Below are 23,671 nucleotides of genomic sequence, written 5' to 3'. Positions count from 1 at the left end.
ACAAACTTAATTTAATGATGTTGACTGGAGAAAACTAAAAGATTTCATTAGACTCAGTGGTTGACAACTAATTTAAACCTAACAACAAGCCTAAACATACTAGATCTTTTACTCTCTATTACAATTGCCATAATTTATTTATTAACATTAAATATCAAGGGTACACATTAATTAATGTATATATTTTTTTAAGAAATACAAAGATATTTTCAAGTGAAATTGTTGGTATCGTGGCATTGACTTTTTTTTTTTAGATAATTTATTGGAGTGTAGTCTTACAAAGGTTGAGAACCACTGCACTATATTACTAAGTAATATAGAATATTTAATATTTCTGCAATAGTGTTTTCGATTTGAAAAATACACTAAAATAAAACCAATGCTTCAGAAAAGATAGCTGTTTTGATCATACAAAGATTTACCTGAGGTATACACATCTGTAACTGATCCTTGTTTGGAAGAGGCATCAGGTGAAGCACTACGCACAGAGGCAGGTGGATCTAATACTGAACTGTCCCAGGATTCAACAGCACTGTCGATGGATGGGATAGTTGCTTCATATTTGCCCAGCACTTCATCACTTTCTCTGTCAACACAGTTGGATTCTGCTAAGTTAAAAAAATGCTTTAATAAGTGACTTTTTGAAAGAAAAAAAATGATGCCCATACCACTGCCATACAATGGTTCTCTCAGCATTTCTTCCTGTTGTATTTTTTGTAAAGCTTTGAATAAACATTTGACTGATTGATTGATTTAGTTTATTTTACTTCGCGTTTTGTGCCTCTTGGCTAATTTGCAAAGATGGGGATGAGTGATGAAACGATGAAATTGATGAATGGACATTCACAAACAACCAAGCCCGAGCGGGATTCGAACCTGGGACCCTTGGCATTTGAAAATGAGTTGCTGATTTTAGATTCTGAAGTTGCATTATTCCAGCATGTTGGAAGCTTCAGGGGGATGGGGGTTGAACCTTAACTCCTCATCACTTTAAATATGGCCATGAATCTTTGCATATTGTTTGCATAGTTCACATGCATTTTCTTTATTGCTCTTGAAACAAGATGCATATAGGCATAGGTGCAACTTGGCAGGGGCAAGGGGGGGGGGGGGTTCCCCCCAAAATTTTCAGGCTACTAAATTAAAAAGTTAATGATACTTTTTTAACCTCTTGGGACTGAGTAGCAAAGTATTGAAATGTATTTTTTATGATTGTGCAAATTTAAGCTATTCAGAAAAATAATTCTGTATGCTATTTGTATGGAATCAAAAACCTATTAATTCTGCCCCTCCCCAAGTTAAGTGCCAAGTTTGATTATGCTCCCAAAGCTAAGTCCCAAGTTTGATTTTGCTCCCCCCAAAGTTAGGTCCCAAGTTACGCCCATGCATATAGGTGTTAAAATACTAACAGTATTAAGCCTTGTTTCCTTATTATTGTGCTTGCTGACCAAAGCAAACTTTTTGGTAAAATAAGACACTATAAATATAATGTCTAAATTTGAATTTATTGTGAATCTTTGTCTGAAGAAGAACCTGTTCGAGGGTGGAAATGTTACGTTTATAGTGTCTTATTTCACAATAAATTTTGCTTTGGTCAGCATTTTAGTGTTTCGTCAAAACATTAATTTAAAAAATTTAGTCACACAATAAGTGCATTTCTTAATGTTACCTCAATCATTACATACATTTTCTGAAAGCCAAAGACATTAATACTCAATTCTTTCCTTTCAAAATTACATATATTGTTGCACCAATGCCAAAGGGATGACTGTGCTAAATCTTACTTTGAGATAAAGGCATTTTATATTCAATTTGTGGGGAAAAAAACAGGTTTACATTTGGATATAATATGTTGTTATTGGTAAAATACACTACTGTTAATTAGGTCATGTGAGTTAGCATAGAAATCTCTCAACAAAAAGTAGACAGAAACTGTACTAGGTGAAAAAGTCAAAGTTTGCACATTGGCATTGGTATGACAATATATTTATATTATGTTGTCATCATATAATACGGGATTAAATTTTTGGTAAGTATAACACCATGAGCAGAAAAGATAGTTCTCAATTATTGTCTTATGAATATAAAGGTAATTTCAAAAACATTCTACCTTTTTATGGCTGTCCACAGATGTGTAATGATATGAATCATTTTCCAATTACCTTTATCTTGTAGGGATTATGAATGAGAATACATTAATAAATTAGGATTAGATGAAATGGGCAATAGAATAAACAAAATGAAATACCCATGTTCTGACTGAGATTCAAAAGTATATCAATTTTCAAAAATGTATTACTAGCAAAAATATAGATGAAAACTTTTGGTTAAGCTAATTAGAAAACACATGGAAATTGCCTTTTCTTACATAATCTCCCCCACCACCCTTTAGAAAAACCTCAGTACACTTTCTAATTCTATCTTCTAAACTACAAGTTCACAAATGGAAATGGAAACTCACTAATACTGTCTAAGCGTCGTCCTATTTTCAATGTCACACAATCTCCAGAATTCTGAAGCATAAGAATTGCTTCAGATAATGGTTTTACCCTGAGACTCTTTCCATTAATGGCCAGCAGTCGATCTCCAATGTGCAATGCTCCAGTCTGCTCTGCCAAGCCACCTAACATTGTTTAAAGACAGTATTTTAATCATTTACAATGAAGAAAAACAATACAGCATTAACTTACATACTTTTACTGGTTTAGCTATGAAAAGCAGAAAAAAAAATAACCATAACTGATAGTTGCACCAGGATGAGATAGATTATTCAATATCAGTATCATTGCAATTTGCCAAAAGTGGCAGAAAAGTGACACTAATTAAAAATACACAGAAGTTACCAGTATCAAAAAATTTAACCTGTGCAGTTCAGTGGCAGAAGGGAGCCAGAATTTTATATGGTGACTTAAGGAGTATTATTCTAAAAAATACACTAAAATGGTCATCGCCAGCATTTTTTGAGGTGGCTCAGACTATTGATAAAACTTTAATAGTAGAAATAATAATAATATGTATTAATGATGGTCATGATTGTTGTTATACAATAATAAATATTGTAAACTTACAAAAATATACAAATTTTATTCAAAATGTAGTATTATTATTTTAAATTTCATAGAGTTAGTGTACTGAACTGCATTGTTACTCTATTTTGTTATTAACTTTTACATGCCTCATTCAAGAAAAGCTTTAACAATTAGAGGGAAATTTTAGTCAAAGTTTAGACTGTATGCCTCTCACAAGAAACCATTTTATTATTTGGCTTAAGCAGCACAACATGAAAATATAAGCTGGTTCCTACATTTTACACTTGATTTTTTTTTTTATCTAATGCAGTTTTCACTTTAGTTATTCTAAATATTATTTGTTATTAATAATAACAGAAACAAGCTTTTTTTGTGATTTGGAATAAACGATGTCCACTTCCATTAATATAACAGAACAAAACAAATTAATGGAGAGGAGATAGTTCGAGAATAATATGTTGGACCAAATAATGTCAAAACAAGGTTCTGATTAGTGAAAATGTTAAGTTAAAGAGTGAACATTTTAATTTTTCATAAATATTTTGGTGTCTAATACACATGTTAATATTAATAACCTTTATTAATCTTAATAATCAACATAAAGCGCTGATTATAACTTCCATATGAGATGAAACACACACATTACAATAAAACAGAAGAGTTTAATTATGTATATGTTTGAGTGAATTTTGAAAAATTGAAATAATGTACACCTATATGCTATACTCCATACTCTTAATACCTATATGTAAGCTGCAAAACAAGATATTCTGCTTACCTTCTGTTAGCCCTGAGATAATGATGGAATCAAATGTGTCTTCAGTGCCAGCTATTGTGACTCCTAAAGGACCACCACATCGATTTAATTCAACTGTATATACAACACACCTGCCGTCAGATTCCTCTGTTGGAAAAATAGGTTAGTTTCTGTAACTATTTTATAATTATATTTCTCAACTTTTTAAATATTGTTCATTTTCTTATAATATTCACTGTATTTTACACTGGCTGTGTACTGAACTGTTAGAGAAAATATATTTTATGTTAACGCCTTTTATATCAAGGAATATAACACATTTCTACTAGTTTGTTTCCAGGTTCAATGTACAGTCACGGACACTGCCGGCTTGTAACAATTCCATTGAAAGTCAATGTATTCATTACAAGCTGGCAGTGTCCGTGACTGTACAAAGAAATTCTTCAATTGTAAGAATCTTTTAATCAGTTGTTGTTATGGGTTTGGTGTGGGGCACATTCAGCTGCTAACACTTAGTGAAAATCGACTGAAAGCACAAAACTTAACCCTCCTAACCAAGTTACATGCATTATCTTCACAGTTACAAATATTATAATGCACACATGCAGGTTAGGAGGCCAGGTTTAGGGCTGTTAGCGACCCATTTTTGCAACATGTTAGCAGCTGCTGTGTTCCATACCTGACCCTTATTGGTTATATGATTTGGACATATTTTTTGTACATACCATGTTCTTAGGGACAAAATGTGTGTACAATTTCGTCTTTTGTTGAAACAGACTGCAAACTGTATTTCAACTGTATTTGTAATATCTTTACACTCCAGAGGCATATATTCCAGGCTACCTAGGCCATCTGCGAAGCCCAGGCTCAGAAGAGAAGAAAAAAATCGATCACAAAGTGTGCATAAATTGTTCATTTCAATGAGAAAATGATGGCATTGAGTTGGCACACTTATTTCTTAGAAGTTGTTACACTGGGATTTGGCTATCTTGCCTGCTTTCTTCGAAATTCGCAGGGAGCTGCATGCGTTGAGCTTGGCAGTCTTCTTGCTATGATACCGTCAGTGTTGCGAACTGATTATTCCCAGCGTGGCATCTTCCCTATAAGGGCGGGATTTTGGAGCAAAACTATTAGAGGAAAGGGAAAATTGTTGCTGCTGATGACAGAAACCTCAAGATCTGACAATTGGAGATAAGAAGTTTGAGGGAGTTCCTTGTTTTAAATATCTGGGGACAATGGTATATAGTGATAATGATATGAGTAAAGTAATAAAGGAAAGAATACAGGCAGGCAATCGTGCATATATTGCAAATATGCAGTTGTTTAGAAATAGACTGATCGCAAGAAATACAAAGCTTAAAATTTATAAGACACTGGTATGACCAGTTGTCACTTATGGATCAGATAATTGGACTTTGAAACTGTCAGATGAAAATGCCCTCAGAATATTTGAGAGAAGATTATTAAGAAAGATATATGGACCTGTGAAGGAAGATGACGACTGGAGAATAAGATATAATGCAGAGCTAGATGATTTAATAAAAGGCCAAGATATAGTGAGATTTGTCAAAGCCCAGAGAATAAAGTGGTTGGGGCATGTGGAGAGAATGATGGACGATAGGATGCCAAGAAGAATGTTGAAAGAAAAGCTTCACCACACAAGAAGAAAGGGCAGACCACGACTTCGATGGATAGATGACGTCGCAGCAAACTTGCGGACAATGAAAATTAAAGGATGGAGGAGAAGAATTGATGATAGATTGGAATGGAGGCTGATTGTGGAAGAGGCCAAGGCCCACCAAGGGCTGTAGAGCCAGAAAGAAAGAGAGAGAGAGAGGGAGAGAGGGAGAGAGAGAGAGGGAGAGAGAGAGAGAGAAAGAGAGAGAGAGAGAGAGAGATATGACAGAAACTTCCCTCTGGGCCAAGGACATCACTTTCCAAACACTTGCAAACGAGCACGACAAGAGGCCGTTGACCTCTGAAACAACCAGAGTACCTGCATTACAATGGTGACCAGAAGTTCGGGAGATTTGTTAGCGGATTGAAACTAGTTTATGACTGCATCTAAAAATAACCGATTGACAGAGGGCAGAGGTAAGTAGGGTAGTTCGATTGGAAATCGCATTCCGGGAATGTTGAAGGAAGTTAATTTCCTTAGTGCGCAGGTTTTCTTAAAGGCGTGTATTGTGGTCAGCTCGTACGTGAATTATATTTTTGTGTTGTGTTGTGCTGTGTTCTTTAGTGAACTAAAATGAGTGACATAATTAAGGATCTATTGACAGCACAGCTGTTCTATCTATCAAGAAAAGTGTTCCTCTGAAAATGAAAGAGTGGTTCGAAGAAACATTTTATGAGTGTGACATTTAAATTTACCCAGAAGAAGAGAAGAATGGAGTTCCTATTGAAATGAAGTTTTAAAAGTAAGAAGTTTATTATATATTATGTGTTATATTTTATTTTTGCAAGTAGATCTGCGAAATACTTTCCTTAGTTTTTCTCTTAATGATACAACGTTCATTTTCATAATTATTTGTTAAGTGCATATTTATAATCACAATGTCCCATCACTTCAATATACGAACGAATATATAAATGAACGAAGAAATATCTGCAAATATCTGTTCATTCGAATACTATGATATGACGAGATAGCCCAGGGTTTGAACCCAGCATACGCCACTGTTACACTCCATTATTTTTAATTATTTATTTTATCTTTTTATCTTCTAGTAGAGGTTACACATACAAGGGATCTCAGTCCTGCGATAAATAAATAAATTGATATAAACAAGAGAAAGTTGATAGTAATTTTTAAAATATAAGAGAATTGCTTAGAAATCCATACCTGAAAATATGTCACCTTTCTGAATTTGCAGCTTGACAACGTCTCCTGAATTCTGTAGAATCTTTGCAGCATCTTCCAGTGAACAGTGATCCAAACTCACAGAGTCAATAGCTAAAAGTTTGTCTCCCGGCTGAATGGTACCTGTCCTGTGGGCCACCGATCCTCTTCTTATGTCGGATATAACAAGGTGCTCACCAGGTATTCGGGATTTTGAGGCTGTAATTAACATTTTTTTTTTCTAAGTTAGTGATACTAGTAAAAGCCTAAGAAAAATTAGTTCAGTTTTGAGCAATTTTTCAGGAGCTCTAGGCTATTGTGTACTTTTTAATTATAATTAATAATTATCATAATGAAGATTAACTTTAAAAACTATGTTTTTTTCATTTACAACACACTTTCTGATATTTACTATAAAAAATTGGTGAACTAAAGATATTGTTTCAAACTGTTTTCATGTACAGTGAAACCTCGATTTTACGTTTTTCAAGGGATCAAGCTGAAAAAAATTAAAATACGGGAAAATGTAAAATAGAGGAAAATTTCGTAACATTTTACTATGTTGGGACCATCAAAATTGAATGTATAATGCAGGGAAAATGTAAATGATGCATCTCCATTGCTCTTTAATTTTGCCTTAGAATATGCTGTTAGGAAGGTAAAAGAAACTAATGAAGGAGTAAAAATTAAACAGTGTGACTTAGTTGTTAGCATATGCAGATCATGTAGACTTATTAGGGGATGATATAAATACAATTAAGAATAATGCTAAAATATTTTTCAAAACTGCTAAAGAGATAGGTTTGGAAGTTAGCAAAGAGAAAAATAAATATATTCTTACAGGCCAAAACCAAGTGTTAGGTAATAATCAAAATCTAATTATTGATAACAACTCGTTTGAACCAGTTTCCAAATTCAAATACTTAGGAGTAATATTAACAAATGAAAATTATATTAAAGAGGAAATGAAAAGTAAGCTTAATTCAGGAAATGCATGTTACTTTTCTCTTCATAAACTTTCATCTTCTCGTTTAATATCTAAGAAACTTAAAGTTAAAATATGCAAAACAGTAATCTTGCCTGTAGTATTATATGGATGTGAAACTTGGTCCCTTACATTGAAAGAGAAACATAAATTATGAGTATTTGAAAATAAGATCCTTAGGAAAATATTTGGACCTAAACGGGATGAGGAGACAGGTGAGTGGAAAAGGTTACATAATTTAGAAGTACATAATTTGTATTCATATCCAGATATTATAAGAATAATTAAATCAAGAAGACTTAGGTGGGCAGGCCATGTGGCACGAATGGGAGAGGAAAGAGGAGTTTACAGGATTCTTGTTGGGAAACCTGATGGTAAGAGACCTGTAGGAAGGCCAAGACAAAGATGGAGGGACAACGTTGAGATGGACCTAAGGGAAATCGGTATGGATGGAAAAGAGTATATAGATCTTGCTCAAGATAGGGACAGATGGAAGGCCTGTCTGTGTTGTTGCAGCCATGAACATTCAGGTTTAAGAAGGCTGGAGAGTTAGTTAGTTAGTTAGGGAAAATGTAAAATCCGGGAACATAAAATTGGGGTTCCACTGTATATACCTATAGTTAATTTCTCAAATTAATAATTATTATAATAATAATCTGTTTATTTTAGGTTTAAAATATTAGATTTCTTGGATTTATGAACACTGTACCATGTTTCCAACCCTTTACTTTACCATCCCATAAGAAAAGCCTAGGTGTGCTATAAAAATAAGGAAACATTACCAGAGATATGTACAATCTTTATAATCTTTGTATTACATTTTATTATTCTCAGTCAATTTTTAAGAATATCTTGATAATTTGAATGCCATTCCACAGGTTAAAACTATGAAATGATATCTCTAAAAACATTTTAACTGTATTTTTTCATTGTCAATTCTTAAATTGATCATCAGCACATCATTATCAGTTATCAACACTATAACAAACCTGTTATTGTTATTCCAAGACCATTCCCTCGTTTAGCTAACTTCACAGCAAACACTCCAGTTGAAGGGACCACAGATTCAGCAACATCAAATTCAATGTCCAAATTTGCATATGGCTTTGACTCTTCTAACAACTGCGTTACTTCACCAACGGAAAGTTCATCTACAGCCTTATTGTTAACTCTAAGAATTCTGTCCCCAACTTGCAGACAACCACATCTGAGGGAAAGAAAGTATAATTTCAATAACACATTGTAGAATTGTGTGTGTTACTCACTATTAAAGGAAATAATTTCAATGCACACTTTTTTATATAATAGGAGTTTCTATTATCAATAAACTAAAATAATAACCTTGGACGTTGCTTGGATAATACTCTGGAGCAATGGGACTTGATCTTCATGAGACTGCAGCCAGGTAAATTATGTTTTTTGAAAGTTGATGCCCTGATCCCAACAATTTTACCTTTCTTTTTCTTATTCCCCCTCCTCTTGAAGATGCCATCAGCAATATGGTCTTCCTAAATTTATTTTGCTTTTGGCCTGTAATTTAATAATTTTCGAGGCAAACGGTTATCTGGCATCCTCAGAACATGCTGATTCCACTTTAACTGATATATTTTTAAAATTTCTTCCACCATTGCTTCAACTTTCCACTTATTTCTGACATTTTCACTTCTAATTTTGTCTTGTAAGGTTACTCCACTTAAGACTGCAAAAATCTCATTCATGAACAATTCACCCAAAAACACTGAAATAGTATTCATGTCAAATTAGAAATGACAAATTGCAATAAAGCATGGTTATCTAAATTTAGCATGCGATGAAGCCTAGCTTCCTTGACTTAGCCAATTTCATGAAAATCCTTTTACTTTAGCATCCAGAGAAGACATATAGTTGGAAACAAGAGTTGCCAAATTTAGCTCTTCCTCCATGTTAGAAATTTTAAATTAACAAATTGAGTGCTGTAAAGTCAGTGTAAAAGTAACTGTTGATAATGTTACTTCTATTGCAAGACATAACTCTGTTACTTACTTTTAGAAGTAGCTAGTTACAGTTAGAATTTTTCAAAAAGTAATTGTTACTTGTAACTGCATTACATGTAACTGGTTGCTTCCAAACACTAATTTTGCTTAACAAAAAATGATTTTACATATAGAGCATAAAACTATTAAAAGTAATATACGTGTTCATTACTTACTTATCTGCTGACCCTCCAGGATCTATATTGCTAATGATGGGAGGTGATGTTTCTGTTGCAAAGGCTGAGCTTTGGATGCTGAAGCCGTAGCCATTTTGATCTGCTTGCAACACAACAGACAAAGTTTCCGAGTGGCAGACTCCAGAACATGCGTTGTAATTTGAACTTGAGAGACTACTAACCAGAGAGGCTGCAATCAAATAATAAAACAACAAAATGTAAATTCTGGTTTGATACTAGATTTGGTTAATACAATAAACACATACAGCAAAACTGAGACCGTTTTATACTTGTCAGGAACCTACTGCTTAGAAAATAAAACTACTTGTACACAGTAACACTTTTTAATCTTGTCATGAACTTTAAGTATCTATGGTATCTGATGAAAATATGCAGTGTGTTGTAATGATTAAAAGGGTTACTATAATTAAAAATGTAAAAGACTATTGTCTAGACTTGTATCTTTAAAAATTTTCCAAATTTTGCAACCCACTTAGGTTCTTCTTAGGGTGAGGATCAAATTTACCTGGTTAAAACAAAGTTAAGGATAAAAGTACTTGACAATCAGAGATCATAGTAGACATTTATCGTTCAAATGCCAAGTTGTTCCAGAACATGGTGATTATTTTGAAGATGAGTCCAATTTCTACTCCCGGAAAAAATATCTTGTTTCCAACTTCAATTAAATATAATACTTTTTAGACAGTTTCCATATCTGAGTCATTGTTCTACTTAATTGTTTTGTTACCAAAAATAAATATGTAACAAGTACATGACTAACCCAAGCATTGTAAATTAACCAAAAGACAAAATATACTATTTTAATATACCATTTATTTAGCACAATAAATTATTTTTGAAATGGAACAGCAAATTAAAATTTAAAATAAACAAAAGTTACTTTCATTGATACTAATTAGGTTAGTGTTACCAAGTTCAAAAAAGTTCGAATGAGAAAATTTTAACTATTTAGTTTCCATATTATAAACACTACAAACAAATTGAGTGTTGATACTTTCTTGATTGGATGAAGTAATTCTCTTTTGAAAATAATCTCTGTCGTTCAAAGTGATTCCATCATCAAAAACCTTAACTATATACAAAAACAGTAAATAGTCATACATTAACAGATGAATGGATGGTCCAGTCATTGGGACGTTAAACTGTTCTGTAGGAGGCCAAGGTTAAATTCTCAGGGTGGGTGATCCGAAGAAGGTATTTTTCCATTAATAACATTGCATAAATGACTGGGGTTCACTCAATATTACACCAATGACCAATCACAGCTGACACGAACTCCTCCTCTCCGTGGTGGTACAGCCAAGAAACCGACACCAAGGGGGTAGCCATGGAGGAATTCATTTCTGAGCACAACCTACAAGTCGAAAATCAGCCAGATAATCCCCCCACCTACAGGGGAAGGGCGGGCGCCTCAAGCAACATTGATCTAACACTCACGAATGCAAGGGCCTTGGGCGATGTCCAAAACTGGAAAGTTATAGATCTCGCCACAACAAGCGACCACAACTTAATACTATTCGACTTAATCTACAGGCAACATCAGCTTGAACAGACAAACCAGGAGAACATATTGAACTGGAGAAAAATCGATCATCAAAAATTCCTAGAAAAGCTCATTATCCCTGAACAATTGGACCAACAAAAATCACTCAACACGCTCGCAGAGGAACTCTCTGCAAACATCAGACAAGCAATTGAAAATTCATCACCCAGAAATAACCAAAGGAAAATGAAGAGGAAGCCATGGCCAAAGAAATTAACGAACCTTAAGAAACAAATGCAAAAAGCCAGGAAACTATATCAAAAATCCATCATCGCACAATACAGAAATGCCAACCTCCAGATTTACCGTGCCAAAAAAAAGCAATACGAAACCGAGCTACTAAATTATAAGACACAACAATGGAATATCTTCATCGAAAAACGTCTGGAAATAAATAAATGGGGCACCCCGTATAAAATCGCTACCGGCAAAATAAAAAAACCGCAAACCATTTCCACCTTAATTAATGACGAGAACAACACGAATATGACAAAGGACTTGGAAGAAACCATCAACTTTTTAATGAAGAATCTCATACCAGACGACAAACCTGTAAACGACAGCGATGAAAATAAGGATACAAGAAAAATCTATCACCAGCCATATCCAGAATCACCAATATTACCTTTCACTACCCAGGAAGTAGAAAACGAAATAAGCAGCATGAAAATGAAGAAGTTCCCTGGACCAGACGGAATTCCTGTGGAAATAATACAAGAAATCACCCCAGTACTTACGCCTTACATTACTCAACTATTTAATGAGTGCCTTGTTCAGAAGATATTCCCAGAAACCTGGAAGGAAGCAAACTTAATAATCGTCAAGAAACATCCAAATAAAGATGAAACCAGGGTCAATTCATACAGACCAATATGCCTTCTCAACGTTTTGGGAAAACTCTTCGAGAAACTTATCCTAAAAAGACTCAAAGAATTTCGCCTGCTCAAACCCATATCAGGGATACAATTTGGGTTCACGAAAGGTAAATGCACTGACGATGCATTACGCCTGCTATCGTCTACAACACAAAACACTCCAAACAAGTACATGGTTGGAATCATGGTGGACATCGCCGGGGCATTCGACAACTTGTGGTGGCCCAGCCTTTTTCAAACACTTAAAAATATGAACTGCCCAGGTACACTCTTCCTACTTCTGAAAAGTTATTTCTCTAACAGAAAAATTAGCATCAAATATCCGGATCTACAAATGAGTAAGATCACGTCAAAAGGTTGTCCTCAGAGTTCCATTCTGGGACCCGAGCTTTGGAATACTAACTTGGAGCCTGCGCTTATGAAACTACAAGACCATCCAGACATAGACCAGATCATAGCTTATGTGGATGACATTATCATGCTCACTTCCGGTAACTCAAGAAGGGAAATCGAAGATAAAGCATCCACTGCAATCAATATGCTATCCAATTGGTGTGATCATGCTAAACTCAAAATAGCTTCGGAAAAGACTCATTATATTATCCTTAAGGGGAAGTTACAAAGAAACCCTCAAATCAAACTCAGAGAAAGAAATTTAAAGAGAGTAAGAGAAGCTAAATACCTTGGCATTACTCTTCAAGAGAAGATGTTTTTTAACAGACACATAGCCCTGGCAACAACCCAGGCCGAAACAACTATAAACAGTCTAGCCACATTGAGTTCAGCAAACTACAACCTTCCACTATCACACATAAAAACATATCTCATTACCATATATAATTCTATTATTTCCTATGGCTCGCCCCTGTGGGCCATGGAAACCAGTAAACAGTACATTAAAAACAGATTGAGATCTTCAGAACGCAAAGTGATACTTCGCCTAACGGGTGCATTCAGAACAACCTCAACCCTGGCTCTTCTCATGATTGCGGGCCTACAGCCTATTGAAATCGTTATTAAAACTAGAGCATCAAAGTATTACTTTAGAAATGGACAAGAGGACGAAATCTATAAACTAATTGGAATACGCCCTGCCACGGTACCAGAAATTTACAACCACTTGTTTAGTGTCTGGCAACAGGAATGGACACAAGCTACGCAAGGAAGGAGACTTCACAGCTTCCTTCCAAACATAAAAGAACGACTTTCGATGGACCATTTCCATCCCACGAGAGGTCTCATACATTTCCTAACGGGACACGGTCCCTACGGTCAACACCTAAATAAGCACAACCTCAGACAGACTGATAAATGCCTGAAATGTAAAACCGAGACGGACACACCGGAACATAAAGCCTTCTTTTGCCAGACATCAAACAAACAAATCGAAGATTTAAGACAAAAGCTACCAAACTTCAACACGTACCAGTTAATAAGAAATCCCGAGCACTTTACGTCACTAAACGACTTAACAAACCTGGTGTCGAAAGAGGAACATTCCCTCTTCAAATCCGGCATCACTCACCTCCCCATTCAACCCCTACCTCCGGAATGTAATATACCCCCCAGAAGATCAAAAAAATCCACCTTCGACAAACTCAACAACAGGACATCCCTCCTTAGGACTAAGATCACCAAGAGGATAATGAAGCAGAACCTCCCACAGGAACATCAAGAAGGAGACACTAATACAGAAGACAGTGATACGCCAAAACGAAAAAAGGTTACGTCTCCCCGGAGAAAGGCAAAGGATAACACTGCAAGGACTCGACCTAGGAACCAACTGAATTTAACCAAGATTCTTCTTTTTCGTTTCTTTCTTAAATTGTAATCTTACACCCCCTTCTTTATTCTCGTTACTAAACACACTGCAAACTTCTCTCACTGATTCTTGACAATTCTCTATATTTCCACTACCGAACGTACTAATGTACCCGATACTTCCCAGGAAATCCCTCCCTACTTCTTCCCTTCCTGATGATGTCCCGGGTACCAACCGTCGTACCGATGTTCATCCCAGTCCGACCAACTCTTGCTGGTCTCCCGCAAGTCTCCTTGCATCAGGTACCACTCGTTCTTTCATATCTCTTCCTACTATTAATACGTACATCTCAAAGCCAATAATACTCTCACTATCTCAAACATAACATACTAGAACATAGACCCTGCTTAACATTCATAGAATCGTGTTAATGTCCATTCCTCATCTCATCCATCAACACTAATGCACACGACACACAATAAAACTTATCCTAAGAAAACATTACCCACCCAATTACACACTTATGTAATTTCGTATCTGTGATCATAAATAATATTAATGTTAAACACTAACACTTATTTACTTCCTACTATTTCTAACCTTTATCTTAATCTTCTTACCTTGTAGAATGATGTGAAACCAAATTTGTTCAGGAAAACCGAACAAATTTGGTTCTTCACACTGGGACATTCTTGCCAATGTCACAGTGAATTATTGTAATTAAAAAAATAATGGAAATCAAGGATGAATCAAAGAAAAGCGGGGGAATCCGTAAAAAATTCACGGAACTGACGCCCTGGGTTAATTTTCAGGTACCAGGGCATAAGCACATACCTCCGAAAGTAGCTTGACTACTTTTATCCGTATACATAAAAAAATAATAATCGTTCTATGTAACCATATCTTGTATACTGTTTAGGAAATAAAATTCTTTGTATTACACCAATGAGTGCAGGGTGTCTCGAAGCACCCAAATATCAACCTCCCTTCCATGTAGTACATCCTGGACTGTATTCTTGCACACTAACAGGTCTCTGGTACCTGGACTCACAGCCAATCACTGATGAGTGTCTGATGCTGGTCTTACAACATACATTAAGACAACGATGGAGAAAACAGGAAGACCTACCTGATGTTTGGTCAAGCCTTGGGATTAGCTAGGGGATGCTCCTATGGTTAAACATGGCAACAATGCGACAGTGGGTGCATGTTTTGCAAAAAAAAACTTTGCTGGCTGGAGGGGACACCATCCCCCTCACTTTAAGCACTGCTTTTGTGGCACCATGCAATCCACCAGCCATTTTAATCAATTTTGTATTGATCAATTACACGTGAATATGAAGAAATACATCATAGTTTAGTATATAACTAATGAATTTTCCACATTCCATACCTGTTTCCTGGTTATTCATAGAACGTATTGGTCGTCCTAATTTTGTGTACGAGTGATGCTTTCCTTTATGAGAATTCAACGTATTGAAACCTGAAGCACATGGACTAGAGTAATAAAAGTTGGGTAGTTTTCCTGACAGTGGTGGAGAAGACATTTCTGAAATCATAAAGAAATTAAAATAATTACAGTACTGAAATATAAAATAATTGTCAACTGAATATATAAAAAAAATATTACATGTGAAGAAAAAGCACACAAATCAGTGAAATATATAATTTTCTCAGTATGATATGAAAATTCTGTTAGGTGACTGTATGGCACAGATTGGCAAAGAAGAGACATTTATATGCACGATTGGTAAAGAAAGTCTTCATGAATTAAGTAATGATAATGGTATAAGATTGATAACATTTGCAACCTCAAAGAATTTAATTGTGAAAAGTACCACATTTAAACAAAGATATCCATAAATATACCTGGTCTTCTCCAGATGGTAAAACTCATAATCAGATAGATCATATTCTCATTAATAAGAGAAGGCATACTAGTATAATTGACGTTCGTTCACATAGAGGTGCTGACTTGTCAGTGACCATTATTTAGTAATTGCTAAATTAAGAGAAAGACTCTCAGTGATAAATCATAAGCAACAAAATCTAGAAGTTATAAAATTTAATACAGGAAAATTTGCTGATGAAAGAATTAAGAAAGATTACCAAATTAAATTGTCAAACAGATTTGATGTTTTGCAGCATTTAAATGATGATGAAAATATAAATGAAACAGACATAAATGAGAATTGGGAGCACATACGTAATGCAATAGAATCAGCAGCTAAAGAAAGTATAGGATACCATAAACCAAGAAAAAGTAAGCCATGGTTTGATAATGAATGTCATAATCTAATAGAAATAAGAAATCAGGCTAGACTTAGGTGGTTAAATAACTCTGATGATACAAATCTAAACAATTATAATAGAATAAAGCAAGAAGTTAAAGGCATGTTTAGAAGTAAAAAAAGAGATTACTTGAAAAGCAAAATTCACGAAAGTGAAACAAACAGCAAAAACAAAAATATCAGAGATTTATATAAAGGTGTAAATGAATTTAGAAAGGAGTGGCAACCTAAAGTAAACTTGATAAATGATAAAGACGGTGATTTTCTAGCTGACCCAGGCGATATTCTAAATAGATGGAAGAACTACTTTAATGACCTTTTAAATGTTCATGTAGGAGATAAATCAGAAGTAAATGAAGTGCACACAGCAGAACCTTTAGTTCCAGAACCTAACTTGACTGAAGTTAAAGATGCTATTAAAAGGTTAAATAATAACAAAGCACCTGGCATTAATTTAATACCAGCTGAGTTAATTAAATATGGTGGAAATTCATTAATATGTCAAATTCATAAATTAATTTGTTTAATATGGAATAAAGAAAAAATCCTTCAACAGTGGAAAGAATCTATAATTGTTCCTGTGTTTAGAAAAGGTGATAAAATGAACTGCAATAATTACCGTGGAATTTCTCTACTCTCAACAAAATATAAAATATTATCTAACATTCTCTTAACAATACTAACCCCATATGCTAATGAAATTATAGGTGATTATCAATGTGGATTTAAACGTAACAGATCAACTACAAATCAAATTTTTCACATCAGACAGACACTTGAGAAAAAGTGGGAATATAATCAAAATGTCCATCAGCTATTCATTGATTTCAAAAAAGCATATGATTCGGTCAAAAGAGATAAATTATATAATATATTAGTCGAGTTTGGAATACCTAAGAAGCTTGTTAATATGATAAAAATATGCACCAGTGAAACAGAAAGTAAAATTCGTGTGGGTATTAATATGTCTGACAAATTTACAATTCATGATGGGTTAAAACAAGGAGATGCATTATCTCCATTGCTCTTTAATTTTGCCTTAGAATATGCTGTTAGGAAGGTAAAAGAAAGTAACGAAGGACTAAAATTAAACGGTGTGAATCAGTTGCATGCATATGCAGATGATGTAGACTTATTGGGGGATGATATAAATACAATTAAGAATAATGCTAAAATATTTTTCAAAACTGCTAAAGAGAGAGGTTTGGAAGTTAGCAAAGAGAAAACTAAATATATGCTTACAGGCCGAAACGAAGTGTTATGTAATAATCAAAATCTAATTATTGATAACAACTCATTTGAACCAGTTTCCACATTCAAATACTTAGGAGTAATATTACCAAATGAGAATTATATTAAAGAGGAAATAAAAAGTAAGCTTAATTCAGGAAATGCATGTTACTGTTCTATTCATAAACTTTTGTCTTCTCGTTTAATATCTAAGAAACTCAAAATATACAAAACAGTAATTATGCCTGCAGTATTATATGGGAGTGAAACTTGGTCCCTTACATTGAAAGAAGAACATAAATTGAGAGTATTCGAAAATAATATCCTTAGGAAAATATTTGGACCTAAAGGGGATGAGGAGACAGGTGAGTGGAGAAGGTTACATAATTTAGAACTACATAATTTATATTCATGTCCAGATATTATTAGAATAATTAAATCATATCATCATCTGCTACCTTTAAATCAGTAGAAGTCCAGGAGATTTTCAATGCATGTGCTATTAACTCTTCATCCATCCTTTCTTCAATCTCAACAATGAGTATATATATCCTTGAAATATTGTAACCTCCTTCAGTTTTTCTATTTTCATGCTTGGTTATGTTTTATCCTTTTATCCCACAAATTTTAACCCAGGTAAGACCAAGTACTTTTTTACACAAGGAGTCTTCTCAAATTTGAAACAATTATACTACGGCTGAGTCAATGCCATGTAATATTATCGATGCTCACCAATGGTATGAAAATTGTATGAATTAAATATTCTTCAAGATGTAAGTATTTCACTGGGATTTTATGCATTAATTTACCACTTTTTGTTTCAAAATATTCAAAGAATTGCTCTGGAATATTAAAATAGCATGACTTAATCACAAAAATATGTTTTTTTTATACAATACTAGTGCAAAATAAATTAAAATTTCCACTTTTGCATAATTTCTAGGATAATTAGACTCCGTGAAAAGGTCATGTGCCATTTTTGCAGAGCTTGCAAGATATGCAACTCCAGAAAAGTACTGCTTTGGTATCAAATAAATTCAAAATTATATGTTAAGAAACTGATTAATCGGCATCAGTATTCATTCAGCTCCATTGATATTGACTCAGCTTACACATTTAAGTTTGTAATTTTCAAACATAAGGTTTTTACTTCTATTATTCAAAATAAGCATGCAGAGGAATGAGGCTGCATAAGTGTTGCATCCAAGTGTCATGGGCTGTGAAGGTAAGGATGTTTGGTTGTACTGATCACTACATTTTCATTTCTAATTCGTGCTATATACCATAAACAGTGTCGGATCTAGAAGCCGCAAAACCTCGCAGTGCAAGGGGTGGGGGTGGGGGTGGAGACAAGTAAGCCTCTAGGGGGCCCTCAGCCATTGACATAATAGAAGGTTCGTTCGTATATGTGTATGTACAAAATATACGTAGTTACTTAGGGGTACAAAAATGAGTACAATATATACAGGTAAAGGTAAAGTTAATGTTCTCTGTGCATATAGCGGGGTAGGGTCCTACATATTTTCAATGTTGGCTATCTTGGAAGTGATGTAATCAGCACCGCGGTGCTGCCGCCATTAGCCCCCCCCCATACCATTTGATTTGAGGCTGGGTGGGCTCTAGAGCCGTTTTATGCTGAGACAAAGCCGGAAAAATTCCAACCTTAGATCAAATGCCAGGGTGAAGGTTTCTTTAACCTATCTTTAATCAGGAAAAAGTTATGACTGCGTGATTGTAACAAATGTATCATTTTCCAGGTGTGAGAAAACAGTGTCATATACCATGGCCGTAGGCAGGAAAAAAATTCGGGGGGGGTTCATTCATAATTATTCCCATGGGCGTCGCCAGAAATTTGAATAATAGAAATAATAACAATAATTGTACAATAATAATTAAAATTTCATAATAATAAAACAATTTTATTCCATACTAATAATAATTATTATTATATTATTGTTATATCCTTGAGGGGGCTTACTCAATCCAGCAGTTGAGTGAATATCCAGCACAAGTTTATTTATTTTTTTTATTTTTTTTTACGTTTCATATAGTGTGTACTGAAATCCACAGTTATTATACTTCGTCATTAAACTTTAGATACCTTCAAGAGAAAAGCTTTAAAAGTTAGATGGAAATTTTAGTCATAAAGCTTTTGTTGTTTGACTTTAAAATTAAATTTTTGGAATTTTGAAAAGTGTGGAACCAGTTATTCTTTTTAAAAACTTAGCCTGGTGCATGGATTGTAACCTCAATCGCGAACGTAATGCGCTACAAAACTGGAGATCCTAGGTTTGAACTCCTATCAAAGGGGATTTTCGACTTTATCGAACGTGGAATTTAAAAGCTGGAAAGGGAATTTTGGGACAATCTTAAGGGAATCTTCAGTCTATATTCCTTGTGACGCGGGAGCAACACTCGAAAGATGACAGCAGAAGTGATAATGGAGGGGTCGCTGGTGGGCTACGATTCTGATAATAAATCCTGTTTCACTCAAGTTTCAGAATTCCAAATGTATGAAAATTCTAGCTCGATCGTTTCAACATTGTCTCCATGTATTTTTGTGATGCTTCGAAAAAAAAATGAAAATTTGTTTCAGATTTTGGTTTCTGAACTTCCATTAATCCAACATGTCAGAAGTTTCGGGGGGGGTTTGAACCCTAGAAACCCCCCCTCTAAATACGGCCATGTCATATACATACATATCGCATTACCCCCTTCCCATTTAAAAATTTTGAGTTGGGCATGGGGGCATTTGGTAATGTTTTGCAGGGGGGCCCAAGGCTTGTAGATCCGGCACTGACCATAAACAATTACTCAAACTCCATTCTAGATACTAGTTCTAAGCATAATCATGGAAACAATACTTTCTATGAATACAGAAATGAGTGCATCTTATAAGTAAACACTTGTAGATTTATGTACGGCAAAATGATGAACAATAAAGAGGGGCCTCCTCGATGACATCATGGTCATATTGCTCCTTGTAATCAAGGGGTCTCGGGTTCGATACCTGGTGGAAGCATGTAGTGGTTCAGATATGACATTAAACTGCAGGCCCAATCCCGATTAGCATATCTGTACATAAAGTGGACTTAAAAAGAAAAAATAACAATTAACAGAAAAAGAAGGTAAAGCTCGATCAATTGAAAAAATAGCAAAGGAAAAAGGCTCACACCATGCGTTTGAATCCTATACATTATACTTGTGTTAGTGAGTCAAAGGCATTAAATCCATAGCAACCTCTTCTATCACTTGGTTCTAACATTCTTCTCATCGTCATTTGAGACAGCGGCAAGATCTCAAGCTGAATTTGGGTACCAGAGCTTGCTTTCAGAAGCTGGGCAACTTCAGCTGGAGTCATCCCATCCACCCTTGTTCCATCCACTGCCAGGATTTGGTCTCCTGCGTGCAAAGCTCCACATCTGCAATGAAAAAAATGTCGCTGAAGTGGTGGATATGTTTGCTTCCTGTTCAATACAGAATTACATGGGAAAATATCAAACTTGTAACTTATTCATCAAGATTGCTAAATATATATTGACCATTAATAAATTACTGTTATAAACAATGTTAGTCAACATATCCAACTAGATAATATTGTTAGAATTTGTGTGCTAACTAAATTAACCCTTTTGGCATGTAAGCACACAAATGGAAGTATCATAGCCATCGTAATATTTTTACACTTCTGAAAATTATTTTTTTTGTTACTGTATACTCTATATACCTTAAATTTTGAGTATGAATACAAAATACTACAGTTTACAATACAACTTACAAACATTGTATGCAATTTTCTTCAAGCGTCAGTTTGATATCCATTTAGGGCAGGGGGGGGAGTGAGGGTCCAGTTTTAAGTTATAGTTTCTGCAATTTATCAATTGACATAGCTTCATGTGAGAACCATAGGGATGTAACTCCAATATATCAAATTTGCATGAGAGACGAAGTATTTTTAGAAATACGTCTGACAACAGTGTCAGTAAATTGGAGATACGTGACTCCACCTTACTGCTAAGGATTAGAAGTGGAGCTATGTTTATCTGACTCCAAAAATAGGTCTTCAGAGAAGATACATTAAACAAAACTAAAAACTGCATTTTTGGAGTTCCTCTGGTTCTCATAGGACAATATGTAAATAATAATAACTTGTACGTAAGAACTGATCAATTTGGACCCCATCCATATAGACAAATTCCCAGTTATGCCTATGTCTATTATAGTACACTTTGACCAATTAACATGTAGCATAGGCAAAGAAAATGTTTTAATTTGTTACAAATCTTAACCCTTAACCGGGCAACCAGTGTCTATGAAGACACTGTTGCTTATATTTTTTGTCACATACTCCAAACGATACTTCCTGCGAACATGATATTTTTTTTACTTTCTTTGTTTCTCTCTTCTTTCTCATTTCACAATATTTGACTTTGTTTGATAAAGAAGGTTAGGCATAAAAAAAATTTCCATTTCACTTACGTAAACGGGCAAGCAGTGTCTGTCGGACACAGTGTACAATTTATATGTAAAGAAGTCTACTTGAATATGTATTAACAAATGTTTAGTAACAAATGTTTAGTAAAAAATAAAGTATTTCATAAGACATCTCATAAAAATATTATCAATGCTAAAATAGAAAAAAATGGAAAATATATGAGCAAATAAAACAATTTCCTCACATTACCTTCTGGCCTAACATGTTTCATATACTATTCTGCAAAAATTACAACATGCAATTACGATGATGATGATGAATACAAGAATTATGGACATAACAATGATGATTTAGTTAAATACCATGCTACTCGCTTGTTTCCACACTGATGAAACATAAAAATCCCACATTAGAAGGGCAAAATCCATTTAAAACAATGCAGTGTCCGACAGACACTGCTTGCCCCGACATGTTACAAAAATAGCTTGCCCGGATAAGGGTTAACATTCATCATGCAATGCATTCTCCTGTTCTGCCATCTCAAAGAAAACTTGCAAAGTAATGCTTAAAAATGGTGGCTGGTACATAATTTCACAGTAGCAATTCCTTATTTGTTGTGTAATGTTTCTTCTTATAATTGACAAACACTTGAACTCTCATATTGGAACAAGTGTTGACAATTTTGCTATATTAAGTAAATAAAAACTCAAGTTCCTTACCTTTCAGCAATACTTGCTGGCTTAATATTCTGAATGATGATGGAATTGTCATGCAGTCGTCCAGACAGACTAACTCCTAGAAAGGCATCAGATGTATTGTCTATTTCTACAAGCAAGGGTCCTGTGGCATGGGATACTGTTTCCAATATACTAATATCGTACTCTATTGTCAGAAGAACCAGATCAGTAGATTGCGAGAGAAGCCTTTGAGCATCACTTAAAGTTGCATTCTGTACAGAAACTCCATTTATAGCCAAGAGCCTGTCTCCAGCTTTCATAGTTCCTTCCCTGAAGGTAATAAATATTAATTATGAATACAAGTCTCTAAACAAATTGACAATTTGGTTATTACTGTAACTGTCAGTTCTTTTTAGTTACTGTATTCTAGTAGAGAAGATATATGACTTGGCATAACTCCATTGAAGTCAGTTTCAAGGAAAAGGCACATTTAAATAAATTAATACTATGTTTGCTTAACTGTTGGAGCACAAACATACTGGTGCCTCTAAGAGCAAGAATTTGAAACTTAGGAGATACTTACTTCTAGCACTGAAATGTTGATACTTCACAGTTCTAATCTGATACCACAACAATCACGTTAGGTGAGATTATGCTAGCTGTAGTAAAAACAAAAGCAGAAGAGGAAGAGATGAAAAAGAAGAAGAAAGATAATATAAGTTTGACATAAGAAAAGTTGTCTGCTGTGGTGTGGTGTAGTTCGTGCAGGATAGAAAATCGAAATATGGCTCAAAAAACAAATTTGCATGATGTGAACATTATGATCATGTTGAAAGTTGTGCGAATTACTCACAAATTTAATATAAAATATTACTAAATTATGTTTTGCGAGTATGTATCTAGGTAATTCCGACATTTTGGGATGCAACTGCTCCCTTCTTCATGCTGCTCACGTTTAGGTTATGGGTAAATCATAACCACGTCGACCTCTCCATAGGTACAGGATATAGGATTGGTAGACGATGTGTGGTTAAAA

At 34.6% G+C, this 23,671-nt stretch overlaps 1 protein-coding gene across 4 annotated transcripts in view; it reads right to left on the bottom strand.

Moving 5' to 3' along the window:
• The window catches only part of Grip (Glutamate receptor interacting protein), a 96,542-nt gene that overhangs the window by 10,008 nt on the left and 62,863 nt on the right, over window positions 1-23,671 (bottom strand). For 3 of the 4 annotated variants that reach the window (XM_083125018.1, XM_083125020.1, XM_083125021.1), the window contains 9 exons: window positions 22,678-22,965; window positions 20,764-20,945; window positions 15,396-15,551; window positions 9,802-9,991; window positions 8,603-8,820; window positions 6,632-6,847; window positions 3,808-3,933; window positions 2,462-2,623; window positions 423-608 (listed from right to left, as the gene is read on the bottom strand). In XM_083125018.1, coding sequence (XP_082981144.1) covers window positions 423-608; window positions 2,462-2,623; window positions 3,808-3,933; window positions 6,632-6,847; window positions 8,603-8,820; window positions 9,802-9,991; window positions 15,396-15,551; window positions 20,764-20,945; window positions 22,678-22,965 — 1,724 coding nt within the window. The remainder of the gene's footprint in view (window positions 1-422; window positions 609-2,461; window positions 2,624-3,807; window positions 3,934-6,631; window positions 6,848-8,602; window positions 8,821-9,801; window positions 9,992-15,395; window positions 15,552-20,763; window positions 20,946-22,677; window positions 22,966-23,671) is intronic. The other variant, XM_083125019.1, reaches the window with a different exon arrangement.

This window comes from Lepisma saccharinum, chromosome 7, assembly GCF_977018435.1.
Source record: "Lepisma saccharinum chromosome 7, izLepSacc3.1, whole genome shotgun sequence".
In the NCBI taxonomy this organism is placed as follows: Eukaryota; Metazoa; Arthropoda; class Insecta; order Zygentoma; family Lepismatidae; genus Lepisma; species Lepisma saccharinum.
This window is presented reverse-complemented; position numbering and strand designations above follow the sequence as displayed.